General features: G+C 50.7%; 1 protein-coding gene across 10 annotated transcripts in view; it reads right to left on the bottom strand.

The window, feature by feature from the left end:
• gdpd2 (glycerophosphodiester phosphodiesterase domain containing 2) overlaps nucleotides 1-27,978 on the bottom strand; it is a 351,510-nt gene that overhangs the window by 140,909 nt on the left and 182,623 nt on the right. For 9 of the 10 annotated variants that reach the window (XR_011946672.1, XM_072505507.1, XM_072505508.1 and 6 more), the window contains exon 2: nucleotides 2,093-2,236. Coding sequence is in view for 9 of the 10 variants with exons in the window: in XM_072505507.1 (XP_072361608.1) it covers nucleotides 2,093-2,200 (108 nt within the window). In the remaining variant the exon portion in view is untranslated. Of the gene's footprint in view, nucleotides 1-2,092; nucleotides 2,237-7,949; nucleotides 8,317-27,978 lie in introns of those variants that run through there. The other variant, XM_072505506.1, reaches the window with a different exon arrangement.

The following is a 27,978-nucleotide window of genomic DNA, read 5'->3' as shown; positions in this document are numbered from 1 at the left end:
ACCACAGACCCTCAATTTGAGTCCAACTTTTCAGTCTGTATAAAGCTCCAAGCCTCCTCAGGCGTTTCAAAATAGTGGTGCCGATCTTGGAATGTGACCCACAATCGCGCTGGCTGCAGCATACCGAACTTCACCCCCTTCCGATGGAGCACCGCCTTGGCCCGATTATAGCCAGCTCTCTTCTTGGCCACCTCTGCACTCCAGTCCTGGTAGATTCGGATCTCCGTGTTCTCCCACCTGCTGCTCCGCTCTTTCTTACATGCAATGAACTTACAGTGCAGAAGGAGGTCATTTGGCCCATCGAGTCTGCACCGACCCACTTAACCCTCACTTCCACTCTATCCCCGCAACCCAGTAACCCTTCCTAACCTTTTTTGGTCACTAAGGGCAATTTATCCTGGCCAATCCACCTAACCCGCACGTCTTTGGACTGTGGGAGGAAACCGGAGCACCCGGAGGAAACCCACGCAGACACGGGGAGAACGTGTAGAATCCGCACAGACAGTGACCCAGCAGGGAATCGAACCTGGGACCCTGGCGCTGTGAAGCCACAGTGCTAATCACTTGTGCTACCGTGCTGCCCATCTTGGCCCAACAGACTTCTTGGCATCCGTTCATGGCCCATCTCAAGACACACTCTCTATCCATAAAGCGGTGAAACCTCACCACTACTGCCCTTGGCGGCTCGTTGGCCTTGGGTCTCCTTGCCAGGACCCGATGAGCCCCATCTAGCTCCAGGGGGCTCAGGAAAGCTCCCGCGCCCATCAGCGAATTGAGCATCATGCTGACATATGCCCCAGTATCGGGCCCCTCAACTCCTTTAGGGAGACCCAAAATCCGAAGATTCTTCCTCCTCGACCTATTCCCCAGGTCCTCAAATCTTTCCGCCCACCTCTTGTGCAGCGCCTCGCGTGCCTCCACCTTCACCGCCAGGCCCAAGATCTCATCCTCGTTCTCCGAGGCTTTTTGCCGCACCTCCCGGATCGCCGCCCCCTGGGCCCTCTGGGTCTCCACTAGCTTCTCAATCGCCGCCTTTATTGGCGCCAGCATTTCTGTCTTCAGCTCCTCAAAGCAGCGTTTAAGAAACTCCTGCTGCTCCTGCGACTACTGCGCCCATGCTGCTTGGTCTCCACCCGCTGCCATCTTGCTTTTTCTCCCTCTCACTTTTCGCTGCTCCAAGATCCCTTTTTTCACCGCTCCACTCCTGGTCCAATCCATACACTGTCGGGGGGACCTTGCTGTCACCTTCCCACACTGGAAGCCGTCGAACAAGTGCCGTTGGGGCCCCTCTAGAGAGCCCTAAAGTCCGTTCCCGGCGGGAGATGCCGAACGTGCGACCTATTCAGGCATGGCCGCAACCGGAAGTCCACCTTCCACATTCACGTCTAGATCATTAATGTACACTACAAACAGCAAGGGACCCAGCATTGATCCCTGCAGTACACCACTCGACACAGTCTTCCAGTCACAAAAACAACCTTTGAGCAACACTCTGTGCCTCCTGCCACAAAGCCAATTTTGGATCCAGTTTGCCAAATTGCACCAGTTCCAATGGGATCTTACCTTCTTGATCAATCTACCATGTTAAAAGCAGAGCCAGGCCATTCGGAAAGGAAGTTACAAAGTAATTCTTCAAGCAAAAGGTGGCAGAAGTGTGGAAACCTTTCTCACAAAAAGTAGTATGTGCTATCTCAATTGATCATTGAAATCTGAGATGGATGGGTTTTTACTAGCCAAGAATATAAAGAGATCGGTGCCCACGTGAGTGGATAGAGTTTGGATGCAGTTCAGATAGAGTGGAACAGGGAGCAGAGGGCTGAAAGACCAACTCCTGTTCCTATGTTCTGTAGCACCTCAACTAGAATTCCATGTTGGGAAACATTAAGAAAAATAAATGAGCTACAGTTAGTGCAGCAAGCCTTATAAATTCTTCAAATGCAACGCAACTCTCTTGGGAAGAATGAGGCACGAAGACACGCAGCGCACATTAAAAGAATAAAGCAGACAATCTAAACCCAATTTTGTACTCGTATTACAAAATGGCTCTCTTCTGCTAGGTGGTAATTGTCTTCTGTTGAAGTCAGGACAGTACCTTTTTGTTGGGTCGTGGTGGATTCTTTTTCCATTGGCAACCATAAATGCCAGTAACGCAAGTTGAGCAAAGATTCTTCAACGTAAGTATAATCTGCCTTTCCATCATCACTCTCCTTAGTTCTCAAGCGTTAACTGCACAGTCCTTTGGGGATAAGAAGAAAATAAATAAATGACAAAATTCACAATACCATAATTGGAACAGAATGCTTGTATCCCATTCACTGTTCCTCATTATGGGATCACCAATGCTTTTGATATATCTTTGTTTTTCCTCAGCACAAGATTCCTCAATATCCCCACCAGCCCCAGCCCCATCCGCTTCCCAAAACAACTCTCCAAGCACCACTGTGCATGGTTTCAAACATTACTTTTAAGTGAAAAAGCGATTTACATGTACTTTTTTTCAAGTTAGTGTACGATATTTGCTGCTCGCGATACACAAGGGTTGACAATTTTATGGAATACCTCCATTCAATCTCGAAGCATGACCCCCAGATTCTAGTCATCTGTTATTTTTATTCTCTCCATTGCTCTCAAACTGAACTCTTTGACCTTGGCCAACTGCAGTAGTCCAACAAAATTTGATGTGAGCTCAAGGAACAGTCTTTTGATTCGGCACTTCACAGTATTCCGGACTCACAGGGCTAGTGTTCGACACCGGCAGTGAGATTTGCAATCGGGCAGGGAATGTTGGGTTGAGCAAAAAAACTGTGATTTGCGCCCGACGTTGATTTCGTTGTCATGCTCTGGTCCCCTGCTGATGGCGGCATAGAAATCCCCACACCAGCGGCCCCGTGTAAATCTGTGATTTGGATTAACGGGCTGGACACCGGATGCTCCACCCATCCATGGTGCTCCACTCCTCTCAGCCGGGAGTCACGCCATGTGTAAATTGATGTAAGTATTTGCGAGCGGGGCCTGGGAAGGGAATGGGGCTGTTGGGGATATTGAGGAATGGAACAGGGTGTGACATTTGGAAAGGGCCTTTCAGGCTGCTGAAATGGGAGGGGTTGCTGTTTTTCATGCTAGCATCACACTTGTGATGACAACTGGTGTAGTTTGGTTAGTTAAAAATGGATGCTGATTGGTGACAGGTGAGGACAAGAAGCAAGAAAATTCTCATAGCTTTTCAGCCTTGCCTGAGGGTGGGGGTCAGCCTGGACCTCAGGACGGAGCGGGGAACGACTTGGTGGCAGATGCGTGGACTCAGTGTGCCTCCCTCGAGATAGAGGTGGCCTGACTCAGACCCCCATTCTTGCATTATTTCATTGAAACCCACCCGTTAGCTATAACTTGCAGGCTCTTGGCTGTTGAGACTGCTGACTGTATACTGCTGAGAGGGCTTAGAACTTAGAATATACAGTGCTGAAGGAGGCCATTCGGCCCATCGAGTCTGCACAGACCCACTTAAGCCCTCACTTCCACGCTATCCCCGTAACCCAATAACCCCTCCTAACATTTTTGGTCACTAAGGGCAATTTATCATGGCCAATCCACCGAACCTGCACATCTTTGGACTGTGGGTGGAAACCGGAGCACCTGGAGGAAACCCACGCAGACATGGGGAGAATGTGCAGACTCCGCACACACAGTGACCCAGGGGGGAATCGAACCTGGGACCCTGGTGCTGTGAAGCCACAGTGCTATCCACTTGTGCTACTGTGCTTCTGGTCGTGTGGGGGACCACCCAGGCTGTATATCTGGAAACTGCATCCCCAGAGGTATCATCAACGGGATTGGAGTGACCAAGGTCAATAACTGGCCGGCCGGGTGTTAGCACTCCTCAGAAGCGCATCCCCACAAGCAGAGGAAGCAGGGAATTAGCAGAGCTCACCCCAAACGAAGGACACAGGTGTCGTGTCTGTTGGAATCCTCCCTGGCATAAAGCCATTCTCAGAGCGAAAGCCTCAGAATGAAACTTTCAGCTAGCCCACCCCTGAGGATCACAATACATCTCCAAGGCCTGCCTGTCCACGGAGCCCCTTGGCCCCTCCACCCTGCCCCAGCCAGGAAACCTGACCAACTTTCTCTCACAGCCCGTGTGTTAAACCCAGGCTTCACATAGCACTGCAGCTAAGTAGCCAGCAAAGCAAATATCCCTCGCTCACCGCCAGCTGTAGGATCTACCCGAACACAAGTCTCTTAGCATGTAGGCGACTGGCAGCACAAATTGACCGTCTCCACCCCACAACCAGTTGCACCCCATTGGCGGGATACCACACGGCCCACCCAATGAGCCGCAAAGCCTATCGCTGACATGGGTTGCCGCTGGTACTCCTGTTGACAGATGGGTGGTGAGGATAAAGCCTCCCCACATCACTGCCAGGTTTCAGTCACTGATGGGGACAGGGTTGCAAAGTGGGCAACATCGTTTTGAAGGAGCCACGGGGGTGGAGGAGTGGTGGGACAGGTTGAGGGTGGCGCAGCAGTACAGCTCAGGGTGACCATGTAACCTGGTAGCATTCGATAGTCAATGGAATCCTCGTCTTGCTGACATTCTCTGTCTCTCCCCCCTCTACCCGCCGGTACATGGAAATCGGACATTGCCAGCTGTGCTTGCTATCTATCTGGCCGCTGCAGCCGTTTTCAATGGATGGAAGCTAGAAGGCCAAGGCTAGCTCTGGGAGGAGCCTGCTCCAGACGAGCAAGGGCCAACCAGTGAGGCTCAAGTCCCGGCTGTCCAACAAGGACGAAGGAGGCACCGCACCAGGCTACGTGTGTACCGTTGGTTTCTGTCCTTTGAGGAGCTGCCACACCACATTTGCCACTGCAAACTCTGGTTCACCAGGATGACTGTGCGCCTGGCACCACAGGTGTTTGGAGGAAGACACCTGCTCCCGGTGGCCATCAAGGTGACGGTCGCCCTGTACCTTTGTGCCTCTGGCTCGAAACGTTAGCTCCATTCTGTCTCCACAGATGGTGTCAAATCTGCTGAGATTTGTACAGCATTTTCAGTATTTGTTTCAGATTCGAGCATCAAATTTGCTTTTATCTTAGAGGTTAGAGGCAGCTCAGATTGGTGGTGCAAAAGTGTTTAATGGTGACTATGTACAATGTTGTGCCCTAACCCCTAACTATCATCTATCTACTACACCCATGCCAAATTAAGTATCATCTATATTATCTTGCGTGGCCTAACGTGATGCCCCTAGTGGCTGTCCTCTGGAGGGCCTGGACCCAGGTGGGCCTGGCCGACTTCCGCGTGTCAAAGGTGACGTGACACCCTCTTCTGAGATGCCCCAGTGTCAGGTGGGAGGGATTTGGACATGCTGAGGAGCTCCAGCATCTTACCTGCCGGAGGTTTGGCAGTGGGCCCACTTCACTTTCCCCTCCCTTGGAGAACTCGCTGGCCCTTAGTTACCGCATGGGACAGAGGTGAGGCCGGAGTGAGCGCCAGAGGCACCAACGTCGTCTGGCATTGCCAGTCCTGGAAGCCCTTCCTCATCTGGGCTATGGTCTTGGTGTCCTCAGCTGTGGTGTTCTGAGTCTGCAGCATGCTCCTCAGTAAGTGAGACACATCCCTCACTACCTCTGTCATGTCCCTCTCTGCTTCGGTTATGTCTCTCACTGCCTCTGTCATGTCCCTCTGAGACAGATCAAGGTCAGGCAGCACTCGGCCAATGCTATTGATGCCCTCATCCATGATCCTTTCTGAATGTGCCGAGCTCTGGAGCACAGCAGCAATCTCCATCTGCGTCTGTGATTGGGCTCTCCTGCCTATGCCTCAGCCATCAACAGCATAGTGTGCCCCAAGCCTTGTATGTCTTGTCACATCGCTCTGACATCTTGCCCCAGGCCTTCCACCGTGGACGCCACCCTTTCAGTTTTGGCCTGGGTTCACACATTATCGGCATCATCTCGTGTTGGACGTCTCCAGCTGTACCTGCAGGTGCTGGAACGTTGCTGACACCCCTTCCTGTAGATTCTGGCTCTCTGTCTGCATCTGCGCCAGTGACGGGATCATATTTTCCAGAAGCGTGACACCTGTCTTGATAACAGCTGTTCCCTGGGCTCGGGCAGCCCTCCGACAGGCCACTCCCTCGGGTGTCCCTGCCACCACCTGATTTTCTGCAGCATGTGTTGGTGCTCACCAGAGGGTGACCCAGAAGCCTGATCACTAACTTTACCCACGGAGGTAATAGTCTCTGCGATGGCGGATGGTGCAGGTGACAGCAGTGTCAAAACACTGGTGTCATCCCTGGAGTGGTGTTCCAGGGTGGGCTGGGTATGTGGTTCGGGGTAAAAGACATGGGTGAGATCTTGGGAAGGACTGGTCTGTGGGAGAGGGGTGAGTCACTTGCTGTAGGGATATCTGCGTTGCATTTGGCTCACACTTGTTTGCCGCATGCTAACTTCCACCGCAGCCACCGCCCTCCCCTTGGTCTCCCTAGCAAGTTGCAGAGGGGTCTGGACCCAAATATCTGCGACTTCCCCTCCCATCTTCTGGCACTAGCACCTTGGGGACACAGAAACGATATAGTGAGATACTGGGAGGCGACTTATATGGCAGCACGGTAGCACAGTGGGTAGCACTGTGGCTTCACAGCGTCAGGGTTCCAGGTTCGATTCCCCGCTGGGTCACTATCTGCACGGAGTCTGCAAATTCCACGCGATTCACTTCCGTTGGGAGAACATAGGCCTGGATTCTCCGGATTTCAGGCTATGTCCGGAGGATCCGTGACATTTTACGTCAAAAAAATCGCTGCCGCCCCAGCACTGATCCTCCGACCGGTGAGGGGCTAGCAGCCACGCTCCGTAAAACGCTCGGCCTCCACAACAAAAAGGGCCGGAGAATTGGCGAGTCCGTGGCCGCGCATGCGCGCAGCGATGACCTGCAGCGGTCACGCCGTACAAAATGGTGCTGGCCATGCATGGACCCGACCTGCCAGATAGTGCCCCCCCGGATATCCCCTGGCCACCCCCTACCAGTACCCCCAACCCTTGCCGAAGCCCTGCCGGCCAGCGGCTTGGCTCAACCCACCGACTATGGCGGCACTGTACACAGTTCCCAGCTGCCATGCCGGGTTCCCGCACCTCCCCCACGCTGTTGTGAACTCGGCCCATCGGGGGTGGAGCATCGGGGGAGGGCCTTCAGATGACGTCCTGAGGCCGTCCCAACGGCGTGCGCCGCACTCCTTCGATGACACCATTTTGGACGGGGTGGAGCATGCAACAACAGGCACCGCCCCCATTCCATCGTAAAAAGGAATGCTCCGCCTGCTCGCCGATTACGAAATCGGGAACGGAGAATCCCGCCCATAGTCTCCAAAACAGAGAATCTAACCCAACTTTGTGTTTAGCAATTTGAGACCGTAATCTGCCGGCATTTTGTTTCCTTATTATTTGCCGGTTTTGGTTTTACTGTTTCTTGTATCCTGTGTTTGCTTTTGGATGGCAGCTATTTGTCATTCTGTCATATACACCTGCCTCAGACACATCCTTTGTTTCTTTATTTGTTCCATTACCCGTCCCTTTGGCCCTTTGCCGCTAACTAATTTGTCATTTAATTTCTCCTGTCTTCCATCCTATCACAGACCTCCCTTCTATTCTCCAATCACCCTCCTCCCTCTCACTAGCTTAAAACATATTACATTTCTGACTTTTCCCAGTTTTTTTGAGAGATTATTGACCTGAAACTTTAATTCTGCTTCTCCCACAGATGCTTCCTGAGACCAGCTGAGTATTCCCAGCACTTTATGTCTTTGTTTTGCCATGGTAAAGTTCTCACAATTAGCTGCAGTGGGTAACTGCCAATAATTGATTCGCTATGTCACAGCAATTCACACATTAAATTTGTGTCACTTAACATTGGCTCAGAAAAAAAATACATGAAAATATGAAAAAGATACACTTACCCTTGGTGTGCTTCTGATCGTTGTCCATTTGCAACCATGGACATTGATCTGGAGTAACTACACTGATGTGATTTGTGATCTAAAGTAATTGATCAGGCACCAGTTGCTTTTACTGAAGAATTACTTCAACGTTAATGGAGCCTTCCTACATTGGTGTAGCTCCTTACCAATATTTTTTACTCTTTAGCAATTTGCACCCAAGTGTCCTCTCAGCTGATGTGAACAAATTAATCTACTTTTCTGCTACACCACAACTTTTCTTTTTGTCTCAAGCTACAGCCCTTTAAGAGCTGCTGCTTCACTGACATTTACCCTCACCAGGCATGTGAGTTGAGTGCCCAACTCAATGGAAAAACTGTTCTGCCTGTTGCCTGTTCAAAATAGGGGCAAAGCCTGACAATATTCCTCCCCTCAGCTTAAACACACATTGCGTGCACAGGTTTCCCCACCCTCAGGTCATACGCAGTTCCAGTTATTCTAGAATTGCCAGAATCTGAGCCTGTCAGTAACAGATTAATGCTGAGGTGATTCCAGGCACATCCTGCACATACTTGACTTGACATGCCATGTATGCCCGATTTTCTTTCATGAGGTAAAGGGATTAGGAAACAGCCCTCAAGTCTGAATCATCAAAATCTTTAGATTGCGCAATGTAATTTTTCACCACTGGGTGTGGGAAAATCCAAATTTAACATTTTATTTCCAAAATAAATTGGCAACAACTTTGATTTACCCAATGGTTCAGCTAATCACAGCCTTAAATGGCTGAACCATACAGATGATATAGATTGCGATTTTGATCATTGGTGTGTCTAGAGTCAGCTGATGTAAGCTGTGCAGATATCAGGGAAACCTCATTTGGCCTCAGCTGCCACATGGTTGGGTGGGCAAAGCCAGTGATGGTTTCTCCTGATCACTTCCATTGCGACTACTGGATGTGGGATGGGGACCGGATTGGTCTTGTTGATCGATGAATAGCTGACCACACTCACAGCTCCAAAATAAAGAATGGCCCCTTGGGCTGTTAGTGGATGGCATTCAATGCTTATGGAGTTTTAGAATCAGAAATAGCGAGTACTTCCAAGATAGGTGAGAAACTTAGAGGAAAGTAAAACACAAAGACAATTTTCATTTTGCATATCAGATTTTCCAGCAGTGACAGAAATGTACAGGGAGTTATAGGCACCATTTATATATTTAGTTAACATTATAAAAGGGTGGCAATTGCATTAATTTTTGGGTGGTGGTTGGAGATCAAGCAAGAAAAGTTGCCATTGTTGTTTACTGGGAAGGAAATTTGTCCATGGTAGCTGGTGATCTAAATGTATTGTCCAAGTTAAAAGAAATCAAAACTCAAAGGCAGTGACTATCAACAGGCTAGGCTCACTGGAAATGCCTATTGTCTCCAACTTTCTCTATTCTTGCCTTTTGTAGCTGCTACACATAATCTGTTTGCCTTGACTACTTAACACTCACATTTCTGATTCAGATTGTCATGTGTTCAAGATTCATTCCAGAGATTTGAACAGAAAATCTCATCTGATAGATAGTACTTGCTGTGCTAAAATTGCCTGCCATGTTTCCTTACATTATAACTTAAATGACTGAATTGGCTGTAAAGTGCACTGGGATATTATGAATGTCTATTTTTCTTTAGGCAGATGCCCTACATCAGAATGTAGATGAAAAAATATCAGACTTGCCAACAATTTCCATAGCACTGGCAATCTGTTTCCCTTCATCAGTAGATGTAACTTGCCCAGGCTGGAACTCTGACCTGGATAATCAGTGTGCAGTCTGAGTCCTCTAATCGGAGGAAAGACTTTATTGCTTTGAGGGGATGCAGTGTTAAACAGAACATTTTAGGTCTCAGGAAATGTATTGTGAGATCTCAGGAAATGTATTATGAGGAAAGCTGAGGGTTGTTTGTTTTGTAAAAAGGAAGGTTTAAAAGTAACCATATTTTACGTTTTTAAGGTTTATAAAGACATATGATAAAATTAAAGTGTGACCTGTACAGTGCTCCTTCCATGACATTGAATGTGGTCTGTTTCATGCTTGAGCTTGGAAATGAGTGCAGCTTATGGAACCTTTGCATGAGGTAATTAAATTTAAAGGTTTGATGCACGATCAATTGAACAAAGACTAGAGTTGGATACAACTGAGGCTTTATTGCTCTAAGATGTGTGGCCTCCCACAGCAGCTGGCGAAATGGCTGCTGAATGGAGGACATGCATATTTATACTCCGCCTACTGGGCGGAGCCAGCAGGCAGGGACTACCGGCGAACCTGTAGTACAGGTCCTACTTTACATCACCTAATATAGGTGCAACAGTGGTTTATCACATTCACCCCCTGTTAAAATTGAGTTCGGCGGGGGTGGTGGAGAACTATATACAGCAATGAATCTATATTTACAGTATTTGAGCAGAAAAAAAATGTCTTTCGAAGTCCGGCGGACCAGTTAGAGGTTTAACCGGTCCGGTGCCTTGATGTTCCGCTGGGAGTGACGTAGCGGTGGCGGCGATGTCGATGCTGGCCTGATGTTCGGTGACTACGGGAGCGTGCCGAAATCCTCTTCTTCCTCGGGCGTGGGCAGGGGAAGGACGGATGGTACTGGTGGGGTTAAAGCTGGGAGTGCTGGGGGAGGGGAGGGTGGTGCCGGGCTGGAGGGGTGTGTGTGTGTGGAACCTTCTGGTGCCAGGTCCCTGAGGGAGACAGTATCTTGGCAGCCGTCGGGGTATGCCAGCATACTGGGGGTTTGCATGGAGCAATTGCACCCTCTCCACCAATGGGTCCGCCTTGTGGAGTCGGACGTGCCTATGGAGCAGGACTGGTCCTGGAGCCGCGAACCAAGTCGGGAGCGACACCATGGATGTGGACTTCCTGGGGAAGGCAAAAAGACGTTCATTGGGTGTGTTGTTAGTGGCGGTGCACAACAGTGACCGAATCAAGTGGAGTACATCAGGGAGGACCTCCTGCCAGCGAGAGGCTGGGAGGTTACTGGACGGAAGGGCCAGTTGGACAGCCCTCCACACTGTCCTGTTCTCCCTCTCTACCTGCCCGTTTCCCTGGGGGTTATAGCTGGTCGTCCTGCTGGAGGCGATGCCCCTGCTGAGCAGAAACTGATGCAGCTCATCGCTCATGAATGAGGATCCCCTGTCACTGTGGATGTAGGCGGGGAAACCGAACAGAGCAAAGATAGTGTTTAGGGCTTTGGTGACAGTGGCAGACGTCATATCGGGGCATGGGATGGCGAAGGGGAATCTGGAGTACTCATCGACCACACTGAGAATATATGTGTTTTGGTCGGTGGAGGGGAGGGTTCCTTTGAAATCCACGCTGAGGCGTTCAAAGGGGCGGGAGGCCTTCACCAGGCGCGCACGGTCCGGCCGGTAGAAGTGCGGCTTGCACTCTGCACAGACCTGGCAGTCGCTGGTGATTGTCCGTACTTCCTCGACGGAGTAGGGCAGATTGCGAGCCTTGACAAAATGGTACAACCGTGTGACTCCCGGGTGACAAAGGCTGTCGTGCAGCGCCCGGAGTCGGTCTACTTGTGCGCTGGCACATGTACCTCGGGATTGGGCGTCTGGGGGCTCGTTCAGTTTGCCGGGGCGATACAAAATCTCATAATTATAGGTAGAGAGCTCGATTCTCCACCTCAAGATTTTATCGTTTTTGATCTTGCCCCGCTGTGTGTTATTGAACATGAAGGCAACCGACCGTTGGTCAGTGAGGAGAGTGAATCTCCTGCCGGCCAGGTAATGCCTCCAATGCCGCACAGCTTCAACAATAGCTTGGGCCTCTTTTTCGATGAATTTCTGAAGCATGGTGTGCGGGAGAAGAATGCCATGGGTCTGCCTGCCTGATTGATGGTGGTGGCTAGGGCGACGTCCGATGCGTCGCTCTCTACTTGAAAGGGCAGTGTCTTGTCTACTGCCTGCATCTCGGCCTTAGCGATATCGGCTCTGATACGGGCGAAGGCCTGTTGTGCCTCGGCCGCCAGGGGAAAGTGTGTGGACTGTATGAGTGGGTGGGCCTTGTCTGCATAGTTTGGGACCCACTGGGTGTAGTATGAGAAGAACCCCAGGCAATGTTTGAGGGCCTTGGGGCAGTGGGGAAGGGGGAGCTCCATGAGGGGGCGCATGCGGTCGGGATTGAGCCCCAGATCTCCGTTCTGGACCATATAGCCAAGTATGGCTAAGCGGGTCGTGCTAAACACGCACTTCTCCTTGTTGTAAATGAGGTTGAGGAGAGTGGCGGTGTGGAGAAATTTGGCAAGGTTGGCATTGTGGTCCTGCTGGTCATGGCTGCAGATGGTGACGTTGTCCAGGTATTGGAAGGTGGTCCGCAAACTGTACCGGTCGACCATTCGGTCCATCTCCCTTTGGAAGACCGAGATCCCGTTAGTGACGCTGAAGGGAACCCTGAGGAAGTGATAGAGACGACCGTCTGCCTCGAAAGCAGTGTATGGACGATCCGATTTACGAATGGGGAGCTGGTGGCAGGCGGATTTGAGGTCTACCGTTGAGAAGACCCGGTACTGCGCAATCTGATTGACCATATCAGATATGCGTGGGAGGGGGTACACGTCGAGCTGCGTGTACCGATTGATGGTCTGGCTGTAGTCCACGACCATTCTGTATTTCTCCCCAGTCTTTACTACTACCACTTGGGCTCTCCAGGGGCTGTTGCTGGCCTCAGTGATGCCTTCCCGAAGCAGCCGCTGGACCTCAGACCTGATCAAGTTCCTGTCCTGGGTGCTGTACCGTCTGCTCCCGGTGGCGACGGGTTTGCAATCCGGGGTTAGATTTGTGAAGAGAAAAGGTAGATCAACCTTTAGGGCCACGTGGCCGCACACAGTGAGGGGTGGTAGGGGCCCACCGAATTTGAGGGTGAGGCTCTGGAGATTGCACTGGAAGTCCAGGCCTAGTAGTAAAGCAGCACAGAGGTTAGGGAGGACGTGGAGGCGGAAGCCGCTGAATTCTACGCCCTGGACCGTGAGTGTGACCATACAGTACCCCCGGATCAAGACGGAATGGGATCCGGAGGCCAGGGAGAATCTTTGGTTGGCGGGGTGTACCGCGAGGGAGCAGCGTCTTACCGTATCCGGGTGTATGAAGCTTTCGGTGCTCCCGGAGTCCAGCAGGCAAGAGGTCACGTGGCCGTTGATTTTCACGCTTGTCGATGCGGTGGCCAGGTTGTGCGGACGAGACTGGTCGATCGTCACTGAGGCACGTCGTGGTCGGTCGTCGCTGGCGTCAGATGATGGGGAGCCTGGGGGGCCCAGGTCCTGGAATGCTATCGGTGTCCACGCCCCGCGGGGGAGACAAGATGGCGGCACCTGTAGATCCTGCGGGGGACAAAATGGCGGCACCCATGGGCCGCCCGTTGCAGGGGTTGGAAAAGATGGCGGCGCCCATGGGCCGCACGAGGACTGAGGGGGGGAAGATGGCGGCGCCCACTGGCCGCGCATGGTCCGGGAAGATGAAGGTGGCGGCGCCCATTGTGTGTAGACTAGGGGGGGTGGGGGCGATAGTGGCGACTGCGCGGGCCTGGCACACCGCGGCGAAGTGCCCCTTTTTGCCCCAAGCCTTGAAAAGGGCCGCGCGAGCTGGGCAGCGTTGGAGAGGGTGTTTCTGCTGGCCGCAGATGTAACATCGAGGACCCCCGGGGTGCGCGGGCTGGCGCATGGTGCAGGCGTACTGGCTGGGTAAGGCGCCCGCTGGGGCGGCCGTCTGTGGGGTCCACGATGCGTAGAAGGGGTGGGCCGCGCGGCTGGGGGGGTAGGCCTGACTGTTGCGCAAGGCGACTGTCATAGAGAGCGCTAGCTTCTTTGTCTCAGCTAGATCGCACGTGGCCCCTTCTAACAGTCTTTGGCGTATGAGGTCCGACCCAATCCCTGTAACGAATGCGTCCCGCATAAGGAGGTTGGAATGTTCGGTGGCCATAACGGCCTGACAGTCACAGTCCCGGACGAGTGGGATTAGGGCCCACCAGATGTCTTCTATGGACTCACCAGGGAGTTGAGAGCGAGTGGCGAGTACGTGCCTGGGGAAGAGCGTGTTCGTCTTCTGTGCGTAGTTTTCTTTGAGAAGTGCCGTGGCGTTGGCGTAGTTCAGGGCATCCTGGATCAGTGGAAACATGTTGGAGCTCAACCTTGAGTACAGGATCTGTATCTTCTGAGCCTCCGGAACAGGGGTGGTCGCTGAGTTGATATACCCCTCGAAGCAAGCTAGCCAGTGATTAAAGTCCTTTTTGGCATCGCTTGATTGCGGATCCAGCTGCAGGCGATCTGGCTTGATACAGAGGTCCATCTTTTAGAAAATCTTAGGGCAATAAATTGATGCACGATCAATTGAACAAAGACTAGAGTTGGATACAACTGAGGCTTTATTGCTCTAAGATGCGTGGCCTCCCACAGCAGCTGGTGAAATGGCTGCTGAATGGAGGACACGCATATTTATACTCTGCCTACTGGGTGGAGCCAGCAGGCAGGGACTACTGGCGAACCTGTAGTACAGGTCCTACCTTACATCACCTAAAAAGGTGCAACAGTGGTTTACCACAGAGGTTATTAGTAACATAGGGATGGATTTTACAGATGGGCCCATTTCCTGCACTCTCCCACCGCCCCGACCGACCCCCGAACTGAAAAGGCCCATGGTAAACAGAGCCCCCACACACTTGAAACACAGCTGCCCCATAGCGAATTGCTGGGGGCAGACTTAACTGAGCCAGAGTGGGATTTCTGTCCCCATGTGGAAGGAAGTCAAGCCCTATTTCCCTCATCCTCCGAGCATCAGGATGGTGTTGTGGCCACTGCGGGGACCATAGGCAGTTCCTGAAGAAGAAGACTGTAGGATCCTAGACTTCAGTTAAGTCCAGGGACACAAAGGTACATCTGCCTGGCAGAGACCAGCGAGGAGGGTAGGACGGGGTGGAGGGCTATGTTCTAGAGGCTGGGGATAAAGCGTAAGAGGCATGCCACCCATGAGCGCAGGAGGTCAGTGTGAATTTGGAAGGCAGGTCACCCATTTTAATTTACAAGCCCCTCCCTCCCGCCTTAAAATACACTAGGATGTAAAAGTCAGCCCATAAAATATTTAGGAATTATAATGTGGTAAACCACTGTTGCACCTGTATTAGGTGATGTACGGTAGTTCGCCGAGATAAATATGCGTGTCCTCCAGCCAGCAGCCATTTCGCCAGCTGCTGTGGGAGGCCACACATCTGACAGCAATAAAGCCTCAGTTGGATTCAACTATCGTCTTTGTCCAATTGATCGGCCTCAATTTATTGCTATCAGTTTCTAAGGATCAACATCCGTATCAAACCGGATCGCCTGCAGCTGGATCCTCACTCAAGCGACGCCAGAAAGGACTTCCAGCACTGGCTGGCTTGCTTCGAAGCGTATATCAACGCGGCGCCGACCCCTGTTCTGGAGGCTCAGAAGATTCAGATTTGATATTCCAGGTTGAGTTCCAAAGTCTTTCCGTTAATCCAGGACGCGCCGAACTACACCGAAGCCATGACTCAACTCAAGGACAACGACGCACCGAAAACGAACACGCTCTTCTCCAGGCGCGCACTCGCCACTCGCTCTCAACTCCCTGGTGAGTCCATAGAAGACTTCTGGCGGACCCTAATCCCACTAGTCCGGGACTGTGACTGTCAGGCCGTTACGGCCACGGAACACTCAGAGCTCCTTATGGGGGACACTTTTGTGACTGGAATTGGGTCAGATCTCATATGCCAGCGACTCCTAGAAGGAGCCACGCGCGACCTCGCAGAGACAAAAACGCTAGCGCTCTCCATGACTGTCGCCCTGCTCAACGTCCAGTCCTACACCCCCAGCCGCGCAGCCCACACCTCCTACGCTTTGTGGACCCCACAGACAGCTGCCCCAGCGGGGGCGCTGTCCACCCAATACGCCTGCGCTGCACGCCAGCCAGCAAATCCCAGGGGCCCCCGATGCTATTTTTGCGGCCAACAGAAGCACCCCCACCAACACTGCCCGGCCTGCGCTGCCCTTTGTAAAGCCTGGGGGAAGAAGGGCCACTTCGCCGCGGTGTGCCAGGCCGGCTCAGTAGCCGCTATCGCCCCTACCTCCTCGGTCACGGACAATGGGCGCCGCCACCCCCCCTCAGAACACGAGTGGCCAGTGGGCGCCGCCATCTTCCCCTCCGTGCAACACGTGCGTTACATGGGCGCCGCCATCTTGTTCCACCCCCGCAACACGCATTCCATGGGCGCCGCCATTTTGTAACCCTCAAGATCTTCGGGCGTCGCCATCTTGTCTACCCCTCAGCACATAGGCACCAACAGCGTTCCAGGACCTGGGCTCACCAGCCGCCCATTACCTGACGACCAACCAAGACTCACCTCCATGTCAATCGACCTTCTCATCCGCATAACCTGACCAACGCATCCACCAGCGTGAAAGGGAGAAACACCGAATGGTCGTGGACTACAGCCAGACCATCAACCGGTACACTCAGCTCGACACATACCCCCTCCCACGCATATCTGCGCAGTACCGGGTCTTCTCAACGGTAGACCTCAAATCTGCCTACCACCAGCTCCCCATTCGTAAATCGGACCGTCCATACACCACCTTTGAGGCAGGTGGCTGTCTATACCACTTCCTTAGGGTCCCCTTCGGCGTCACAAACGGGGTCTTGATCTTCCAAAGGGAGATGGACCGAATGGTCGACCGGTACGATTTGCAGGCCACCTTTACGTGCCTAGACAACGTCACCATCTGCGGCCATGATCAGCAGGATCACGATGGCAACCTTGCTAAATTTCTCCACACCGCTACGCTCCCAAACCTCACTTACAACAAGGAGAAGTGCTTGTTCAGCTCGAACCGCTTAGCCATCCTCAGCTATGTGGTCCAGAATGGAGTTCTGGGGCCCGATCCTGACCGTATGCGCCCCCTTATGGAGCTCCCCATCCCCCACTACCCCAAGGCCCTCAAACGCTGCCTGGGGTTCTTTTCATACTACGCTCAGTGGGTCCCAAACTATGCGGACAAGGCCCGCCCACTCATACAGTCCACCCAGTCTCCACTGATGGCCGAGGCCCAACAGGCCTTCGCCCGGATCAGAGCTGATATTGCCAAGGCCACAATGCACGCTGTAGATGAAACGCTGCCCTTCCAAGTAGAAAGCGACGCATCAGACGTCGCCCTTGCCACCACCCTCAATCAGGCAGGCAGGCCCGTGGCATTCTTTTCCTATGCCCTTCATGCCTCAGAAATTCGGCACTCATCCGTCAAAAAGGAGGCCCAAGCTATCGTTGAAGCTGTGCGGCATTGGAGGCATTACCTGGCCAGGAGGAGATTCATTCTCCTCACTGACCAATGGTTGGTAGCCTTCATGTTCAACAACACACAGCGGGGCAAGATGAAAAATGATAAAATCTTGTGGTGGAGAATCGAGCTCTCCACCTATAATTACGAGATTATGTATCGCCCCGGCAAACTCAACAAACCTCCAGACGCCCTATCACGAGGTACATGTGCCAGCGCACAGGTAGACCGACTCCGGGCCTTTCTCACCCAGGAGTCACACGGTTGTACCACGTCATTAAGGCACAAAATCTGCCCTACTCCGTCGAGGAAGTACGGACAATCACCAAGGACTGCCAGGTCTGTGCGGAGTGCAAGCCACACTTCTACTGGCCGGACTGTGCGTGCCTGGTGAAGGCCTCCCGCCCCTTTGAACGCCTCAGCGTGGACTTCAAAGGCCCCCTCCCCTCCACCGACCGTCACACATATTTTCTCAGTGTGATTGACGAATACTCCAGATTCCCCTTTGCCATCCCATGCCCCGACATGACGTCTGCCACTGTCATTAAAGCCCTCAACACAATCTTCACTCTGTTCGGTTTCCCCGCCTACATCCACAGTGACAGGTGATCCTCATTCATGAGTGATGAGCTGCGTCAGTTCCTGCTCAGCAGGGGTATCGCCTCCAGCAGAACGACAAGCTATAACCCCCGGGGAAACGGACAGGTAGAAAGGGAGAATGGGACTGTATGGAGAGCCGTCCAGCTGGCCCTACGGTCCAAAAACCTCCCGGCCTCCCGCTGGCAGTAGGTCCTCCCTGAAGCACGTCCGACTCCACAAAGCGGACCCGTTTGTGGAGAGGGTGCACTTGCTCCATGCAAACCCCCAGTATGCCTACGTGGCGTTCCCCGATGGCCGCCAGGATACTGTTTCCCTCAGGGACCTGGCACCAGCAGGTTCCACCCCCACACCCCCTCCACCCCCGGCAGCACCCTCCCATCTCCCGTCGCTCCCAACAGCACTCCTCCCAGGACCATCCATCCCCCTACTGCCCACGCCGACGATGAAGAGGATTTTGGCAGGCTCCTGGAGTCACCATCGACCAGATCAGCACCAACATCGCCGACACCACTGCGTCGCTCCCAGAGGAACATCAAGGCCCCGGACCGGCTAAACCTCTGACCGGTCCACCGGACATCAAAGGACATTTGTTTGCTCAAATCTTGTAAATATTAATTCATTGTTGTATATAGTTATCCACCACCCCCGCCGGACTCAATTTTTAACAAGGGGTGAATGTGGTAAACCACTGTTGCACCTGTATTAGGTGATGTACGGTAGGACCTGTACTACAGGTTCGCTGGTAGTCCCTGCCTGTATAAATATGCGTGTCCTCCAGCCAGCAGCCATTTCGCCAGCTGCTGTGGGAGGCCACACATCTGATAACAATAAAGCCTCAGTTGGATTCAACGATCGTCTTTGTCCAATTGATCGTGCCTCTTATAAGGAGGGTGCTTATGTTCACAAACTAATGTTTATAGAAATCAATATAAAAAGTGCATTAGCACTGTGCTAATTCTCACTTTACATTGAATCTGGCCTGTAGATTCAACTGACCATAACTATGCACAAAGAGTGATTTATTAAGTTTGCATGCATAGATGTCTGCACCTTGCAGCCACACACTCATTTTCCACTCACACATAGGTGCTCAAAATGCCTTGCAGACTTGCATGCACTGTACACACACCTGCTGTGTACTCATGTTTGTTTTTAGTTGGAACAATGTCACGTTAAGAGCTCAATCACGTGACATATTGGTGATGTCATCGGCCATTTGACCAGGCAAACAGGAAGTCTACCCTAACAGAGTAAACAAGGGGCAATTTAGCATGTCACTCCACCTAACCTGCACATCTTTGGACTGTGGAGGAAACCGGAGCATCCAGGGAAACCCACGCAGACACAGGGAGAATGTGCAAACTCCACACAGACAGTAACCCAAGCCTGGAATTGAACCCGGGTCCCTGGTGCTATGAGGCAGCAGTGCTAACCACTGCGCCACCGTGCAGCCCAGACTAAACATGTTTACAACAAATCTCTCATTAAAAACATTTTTCTTTCCTCAAAACGCACATTTGGTGTGCCTCGTTTTACTACAATTACTGCATTTTGCACCTTTGTACTATCAAACTTCTGCTGCGTGCCCATCGGTGGCAATTGTACGCCTGCGTCTGTGTTCGGGTCTCAGACGATATTTTATGGATTCACGTGCTCAAACTTAATTGCTGGGCTTCCTTAGCTGCTACTTCCGTAAAGATTGTGACTTTTAAAGCCTTCTTTAGGTTTAAGTCGCTTTCTGTCTTGATTGGATAGCTTCATGTAACCCACATTCAAGACATCTCCAAATTCACAGTATTCAGCTAAGTTCTTCAAAGCAGCCACAAACTGTGTGATTGATTCACCTTCTTGTTGGTTATGTTAATATAACCTGCACCGCTCAAAGGTTTAGTTGAGAATATCTCCACAATTTCATCATAGGTTTTGAGCCTGCTTTTTTTTGGCTGCACCATACTTCACAGGAAGTAGAATGTCTCCCTCCACCTGTTCCCCCCCCCCCCCCCCCCCACCCCCGCCCGCCGTTGTACTCAGGAAAATTGTGACTACAATATCTGCCGCAATTTTATTTGCTTGGACAAAATAATTAAATCTTTCAGTATATGAGCTCCCCAGCTCATCGTACAGTCCCACAGCCCAAAATATCCCACCATTTTTACTGAGGAAAGGGCTTGTGTAAGCATGACGTGTCACAAAGGTTTTTGCACTACCTCGCTTTTTCTTTTAAACAAGGTAACCCTGAGCTCAGCCTGCTTCCTTCTGGGTTTGGAACACCCCCAGCTCTAAACTATTGCTGCAGGGTACTAGCCACTCAGAGTGCTCCCTGTACTGTTCCAGATCTTTCCGGGCAGAGCATGTGGCGAGCTTCTTTTCAATGTTGTTTCTATATTTAAATTTCTGATCCTTCGATGGCTGCTACTGATATTGGCACTCCACTGTTGCCAGCTTTGGTGAAGCAAAGTTTTTAAGCTTCTTACTCCTTTACGAATGCCTGCCCATGAACAATGACTTTTCTATATTTCTGCACTTCTTGGGTGTCGGCCAGCATGGTGTCGACCACCTCGTTGCCAGTTTTCTTTATGGTGGTTCTAAAGGATAGCCTTGCAAACCACAAAGGTACAAACAAACGAGAGCTTTGTTGGAAAGGTGATTACTCTACAGGCTGTTAGGATGAACTGCCCATTTATAAAAAAAACAAGAAACAAAAGTGTATCAAATGGAAAACCGAATCGAGATAAAGTGAGCCATGTGATACAAAAAGGCATGAAAAAGGACCGGAGTCACAGTCAGATGACGAGCTGTCATGGTGCCAAGGACACGGGTTTGATCCCGGCTCCAGGTCACTGTCCGTGTGGAGTTTGTGTCACCCCCACAACCCAAAGATGTGCAGGGTAAGGGGATTGGCCATGCTAAATTGCCCTTAATTGGAAACATTTTTTAATTAAAGGTAATTATCCAGCCCTAATGGGGAGAACCTGGCTGGAGAGAATCAAGTGAAGTCCGGCCGAAGTGAATCTCATGTCAGAGTCCGGAGCAGGTCTACCGAAGATTTTAAAGAAACATAACATTGTTTTTAATAGAGCTGGGAAGCATGAGCGATCTCAGTCAAGCTAAAGATTAAGGGTGAAAGCCAAACAAGATGGCTAATGGCTAGGTCAGTGCGGTACGCCATCAGGCTTAAGTTCAAGGCAGAATTAGAAAGGCTGGTCAAGACAGGGGTCCTCGAACCCTTAATGTAAGTGATTGTACTACATAGATAGTACCCGTGATGAAGAAAAATGGGTGGGTACGCATATGTGGCAATTTTAAAGTTATTTTCAATCCGTAACAGTGTGCAGAATAATGCCCCCTGCCTTCAATTGACGATCTATTTGCTGGGTTGACTGCAGGCCAGCATTTCAGTAAAGTTGACCTTAATCAAGTTTATCTCTGGATAAATGTGGATCCAGATTCATGACAGTGTTTGGCAATCATGACACGCAAAGGGCTATTCAGATATAAAAGGCTTCCATTTCGCACCTGCCATGTTCTAATGTCCCATTATTCTACGTGGAGGAGAAACACTGATCGAATTCTAAACAGACTAGAAGGAGCCCAGAGCTACTTAGATGATATCTTAGTTATTGGAAAGAATAAAGAACAGCATCTTCAAAATTTACATGCTACTCTCCAGAGTGTAGAAGATTATGGACCACGTGTACGGAAGGAAAAATGTGAATTCTTCAAATCTTCTATTGACTAGCTGGAGCACGTCATAGATGCAAATTGACTGCACAAATTGGCTTCAAAAGTAAAACCCATAACTGAGCCACCTGGACCTCAAAATGTAAATTAACATAGATTGTTTTGGGGCTTATTAAACACTTATGGAAGGTTTGATCCAATCTAGTAAGCCTTTACACAACTTATTGCGTCAAAACAGGAAGTGGGAATGGATGGGTCAGTGCGAAAAGGCCTTCGTACAAGCTAAAGAGGCATGTCAAAAGTCAGAAGTCCTGACACACTTTGATCCAAAGTGACACTTGCAACTTGCTTGTGACGTAGCACCTTATGGATCACAGTGCATATCGCAAGAATTCACAAATCATCTGAAGGAGAAGGGAATCCAACACATCTGATCTGCTCCTTATCATCCTGCTGCAAATGGGCCGGCTGAAAGGCTTGTTCAGACAATGAAGCAGTCATTGAAGGCAACTTGTGAGCAAGGACCATTGCCTAAAAGAATAAGCTAATTCCTCATGACATACAGGAATGCAACACATTCGACAACATAAAGTTCTGCAGCATTACCCTGATAAAATGTCAGTTACTCACAGCATTTGATCGATTGAGGCCGCCTAAGATGAAAGAATTTGTTGAGGGAAAACAGCAAAGTCAGATTTTGCAATATGAGAACAGGGCTAAACGCCGTGCTTTTCAGAAAGGTCAGGAAACATTGACAAGGAACTATACCACCAGTGAGAAGTGGACAGTTGCCATCATCTTAAGACAGGCAAGACCAAACTCTTATACCATTTAGTTTGGACGATGTAGTGTGGAGGAGGCACACTGATCAACTTTCAGCAACTAGAATTGGTTTGCCAAAGACAAACTCAACCGAGACTCCGCCACAAACTGTGTCAAGTGAAGACCTAGACATTCTTGAGAACATGACAATTCCAGAAATAACTGTGGAAGACAGTAACGCAGTTGAGGACACTTGATGTGTAATGAGGCAGATTTGATTAGGGAACTTAAGGTGAAGGGACCCTGAGGGAGCAGTGACCACAATATGATAGAATTCACCCTGCAGTTTGAGAGGGAAAAACTGAAATCAGATGTAACGGTGTTACAATTGAATAAAAGTAACTTCAAAGACATGAGGGAGGAGCTGGCCAGAGTAGATTAGAAAAGGAGCATAGCACAAAAAACAGTGGAACAGCAATGGCATGAGTTTTTGGGGGTTATTCAGGAGGCACAACAGAAATTCATACCATGGAGAAGGAAATATGCTAAGGGGAGGACGAGGGATCCATGGCTGACGAGGGAAGTCAAGGACAACATAAAAGCAAAAGAAAAAGCACACAAAGTGGCAAGGATTAGTGGGAAGCCAGAGGATTGGGAAGCCTTTAAAAACGAGCAGAGGACAACTAAGCAAGCAATAAGGTGGGAGAAGATGAAATATGAGTGCAAGCTACCCAGTAATATAAAAGAAGATAGGAATAATTTTTTTCAATATACAAAAGGTAAGAGAGAGGCAAAAATAGACATTGGACCACTGGGAAATGTGGCCGGAGAAGTAATAATAGGAAACAAAGCCCCATAATTGGAAAAAAAAAAAATTGGGTATTCTAAATTTATTTTTCAAAATTTAAATTAAAAAGGAGAAACAGGCTCCAATATTATATTTGACATGCAGATGGTGATAAGATTTTCATTGCAAACTTCTTAAACTAATGAAAATTGTATTAAATGGTGGCTTGACATGTTTTTAGGAGGTTTTAGAGTTTAAAAAGCTTTTGCAAGAGGGCAATTCAGTTAGAGAAAATAGGAGGTATGCCATAAAACTTTTATAGCACAAAGGTGTGCCATGACATTGAAAAGATTGGGAACCTCTGGTCTATCCTAACAGCCTGTAGAGTAAACAGCTTGCCAGTAAAGCTCTTGTTTGTTTGTACCTTCATAGTCTGCAAGCCTATCCTTTACAAATATCACAACACCCACACACAAACATACTATTTTACTGAGTACCGGAGGGGTCATTCACCAAAAGTCCTCAGCTCAATAATTTAGCTGCTGTTGTCAAAACAGCTTACTGTTCTGAAGCTCTCTCATGAGTCAGTAAAGGTGTGCCAGATTTAAAGTCAAGAAACACACATCAAAACCTGCCTCTTGGTGAGTTTCAAGATTAGCATCCAGAGGATAAAACCATAAGCATCAATAGGAGCCCAACATCGGCCTATAACAGACAGAAGGCTATTACACTGCTGTGACTGAAGTTAAGGACTTCACACAAAGCCAGACAAACGGAATACAACTAGGTTTATTCTACTATTGAATACAATACTCTCTCACTCTCCACTCCCCCTCAGGGTCCTCTTCCTTGACCTGCTCCCAGGCCGGAGTTTATATCCTGTGAAGGATCCTCCAATTGGGAGGAAGCCCCCACCCCAGTCACCTGGGGTGTGGGAGGGGGATCTTTCTCTGAGCTCCTGCTGCTACTGGCCGTAACCCTTCTTCCGGACCTGGTGTGTTATTCTGTATGCTGGCTGCCTTTTTTCGGACTTTGAAGCCTGGACTACGTCAAGGATGAACGGTGCTACAACTGGTTGGATGTAGGGGAAGAGGAGCCTTTTGCTGCTGCCAGTTGGGGGAGAGAGAGGAGAGAGCTTGCCTGCCTGCAGCTGCCAGGACTGGGACTCATACTTATTACTGGCTGCCTTTCTGCTTATCGGCTGGGAGTGAAGTACAGGGTGCATTTTGGTTGGCCCACTGCCGGGATGAAAGTGGAGGAGAATGGACTCGCTTTTACAGTTTTGGACTGGATGGTGTCCGGAGATCGGATGCTGGAACCGTGAGAGTAGAAGGGCGGTGGCCCAATTGACTATGTGTCCTCCTTGTTCTGACGTTGGTTTTGTTCTATTGCTGGGGGATTGTATGGTTATTATTGTATTTTTTGTTGTGTATTTTCTTTGTGCCTAGCGGCTGGGTGCTCGCAAGTTGGGACCGTCCTGCTTCTGTGTACTGGGGGTTGAGGGGTCCCTCCCGGTGCTAGTGAGGGGGAGGGGTGTTCTTTCTCTCTCTCCCCAACCGTGTGCTGTCAGTCCTTTTCCAGTGGACTGTGCTGCTTGCAGGCTCCTCTCCACTGATGTTAGGCTGTTGCTGGAGCCGGGCGAGGGTGGGTGGGGAGGAGGGGGAACACGTGGTGACTTGAGTGCTGGTGGATTTGCCTTGTACTTAATTGTTTGTTGAGTTTCTTGCAGTAGCTCTGAATTTTGTCATGTTTTTTTGTAAAGTGAGTCCTCTCTCTTGCTCTATATTCCGCCGTTCTCCATATCAGTGTGTCCTTTTCAGGTGGTCTGCGCTACTCATTTGGGTGCCTTTCGACCGATGTAGGGCTACCATTGAGGAGGGGGGGGGGCAGAGGTCGCCATATGCTGGTTTTGCAGCTGGTGGCTTGTTTAAAGGAACTGTTTTGGGTTGAACAGTGCCCCCTCTTGGAAGGAGGGGTGTTCCCTCTCTCTCTCATGCCGTGCCCTGCACTGGTGTGTCTTTTTCCAGTGGTCTGTGCTACCCGTTTGGGTGCCTGGTGCAGCTGGGGGCCACCTTCTCGAACTCGGAGTCTAATCCGGGCCATCAAATATTTCTGTGGGCCAGCATTTTCATTTTGGCCACCTCTGGATATCCGTTGTACAGGTCGACTAATAAAGATGCGAGATCCTGTTCAGGTACGACCACTCGCATCTCCCACAAGAGGATGCCATCTTCGACGCCCACCTCTGGCAGTTTTGAGGCATAGGCCTTCAGTTCCTCTGGCAGCACCCTGTGCTGGGCCCTGTACTGGGCCATGTGCCGGATGCGCAACAATTTCAGGTCGGTCTGGGTCCACTCCTTAATGCGACCGCCATCACTGGCAGGGTGTCAAGAAGTGCAGGACAGCTATCATCTCCATGGCCGTGTCAGGAGCCGGCGGCTTTATGGAGAAGAGCAGATGGCTTTACGAGTCTGCATGCGGAATCCTTGTGCCGAACAATGTTCCTAGTATATTTGTAAGCAGCAAGAAGCAAAGCTCATCGCTGGACTCGGGCAGACGGGATGGGAAGGATCACTGGATCTTCTTTAAACAACCCAAGCAGGGCTTGTGGTCCGTGTATATCCTGAATGTGCATCCATAAATGTATTGGTGGAATTTTCGCACTGCGAATAGGACGGCCTGACCTTCCTTTTCCACCACCGTGTAGTTTCGTTCGGCATTTGCAAGTGTGTGGGAAGCGTAAGGAATTGCCTGCCCTGAGCCGTCGGGCATGCGGTGTGCCAGCTCTGCTCCAACCCCATATGATGTGGAGATGCCGACATTGGACTGGGGTGAGCACAGTAAGAAGTCTTACAACACCAGGTTAAAGTCCAACAGGTTTGTTGAAATCGCTAGCTTTCGGAGCGCTGCTCCTTCCTCAGGTGAATGAAGAGGTATGTTCCAGAAACATATATATAGACAAATTCAAAGATGCAAGACAATGCTTAGAATGTGAGCATTTGCAGGTGATTAAGTCTTTACAGATCCAGAGATGGGGTAACCCCAGGTTAAAGAGGTGTGAATTGTCTCAAGCCAGGACAGTTGGTAGGATTTCACAAGCCCAGGCCAGATGGTGGGGGATGAATGTCGTGCAACATGAATCCAAGATCCTGGGGTTACCCCTATCTCTGGATCGGTAAAAACTTAATTACCTGCAAATGCTCGCATTCAAAGCATTGTCTTGCATCTTTGACTTTGTGTATATACATATTTCTGGAACATACCTCTCCATTCACCTGAGGAAGATGCAGTGCTCTGAAAGCTAGTGATTTCAACAAACCTGTTGGACTTTAACCTGGTGTTGTAAGACTTTTTACTGTGCCAACCCTATATGGCAAGCGATTGCACGTAAGAAGCAATGGTTTGGATGGGTCGAAGTGGGTAAGTCTGACGAAAGGCACCGTTTGACTTCTTGGGGTGTGAGGGGCCCCAGTCCCAATGCTATCCCTTCTTCAGCAATTGATGGAGCGGGTTGATCAACATGACCATCTGGGGAATGAACTTTCCGTAATAGTTCACTAGACCTAAGAGTGGAGCTCCATGTAGTCACGAGGGATGAGGGTCTGGCTGATCGCCTGCACCTTGTCCTCCAGCAGATGGAGGCCCCTGCAGTCTACTCAGTGGCCCAAATACATGCCTCGGGTGCATGGAAGACAGACGTCTCTCTCCGGAGGCAGATCCCGGCCCGAGCTCGAGTACCTCGTGAGGTTCTCCTTGTGCCCCTATATGAGGTTCCAGTGATGAGGACGTCGTCCAGGTAAACGGCCACTTCTGGCAATCTATGCAGTTTGTTCTGCATGGCGCACTGGAAGATGGTGCAGGCCAAGGAGACTCCAAATGGCAAACGGGTGTTCATACAGATCCTGTTGGGCGTTGATTGTTACGCACTTTCATGACCCTGGGTCGATCAGCAGCTGTAGGTCTGCATGGCTCATATCCAGCTTCGTGAATATATTGCCCCTGCTGAGCCGAGCATAATAGTCTTTGATCTGAGGGACCCCGTAATGGTTGAGGCGGGACACTCGGTTGACAGTCATCTTATAGTTCCCACATAGTCGCACCGACCCATTGGGCTTCATTACTGGGACCACTGGCGTGGCCCAATCCGCGAAATCAGCAGGGTGGATAATGCCCAACTGTTCCAAACAGACAAACACTCGGTCAATCTTTGGTCGGAGTGTGTACAATACAGGACAGGCCCATAAATACCTGTGCTAGATGTTCTCATCCACATTGATCATGTCAATCGCTTCCTTTATTGTCCAAGGCCGTTGGAAAGAACCAATGGAGATTTTGCTAGCACCCCTTCTGGCTCGCGGGGGTATATCTGGCAAATGCGCTACCACTCCAGTCGCAGATGTCGCAGCCAATTGCTCCCCAATACGCTCGGCCCGTCACCGCACACTACCACCAATGGTAGTCACACGGACACGTGCAGGCCCTCGATTGCCAATGGTTGCCCAGCATAGGTGGCTAGCCAAGTTCCCGTGGCTTTGAGTTCCAGCGGCTGGAGGCCGGTCCAGATTGCCATGAATGTGTGGTGAGTGGCTGATGACGGGGACCGCCACCCCGTGTTGAGCCCCATCTCGGTGGGGTATCCATTAAGCTGCAGTCACCGGGATGGGCGTGGTGCTGGGGCCTGTGGCACAGTGCAGTGGTAGGGGTGGTTCCTCAGCCTCCAGGTCTTCCAGGAAGTGAGGGCGGTCTCTCGGGAAGGGATGCCTACTGGCCTGTTCCCTGGGAAAGGCTCCTTCATGTGACCTCCAGGAGTCTCGACCCTGACGGCAGCGTCCCACTCAATGCGGGTGGCCACCATCTTGAGAGTGTTCGGTTGGGGAAGCCCC

This window comes from Scyliorhinus torazame, chromosome 5, assembly GCF_047496885.1.
Source record: "Scyliorhinus torazame isolate Kashiwa2021f chromosome 5, sScyTor2.1, whole genome shotgun sequence".
NCBI lineage: Eukaryota > Metazoa > Chordata > Chondrichthyes > Carcharhiniformes > Scyliorhinidae > Scyliorhinus > Scyliorhinus torazame.
Note: the sequence above shows the minus strand (reverse complement) of the source record. Positions and strands in the feature narration are given on the sequence as shown.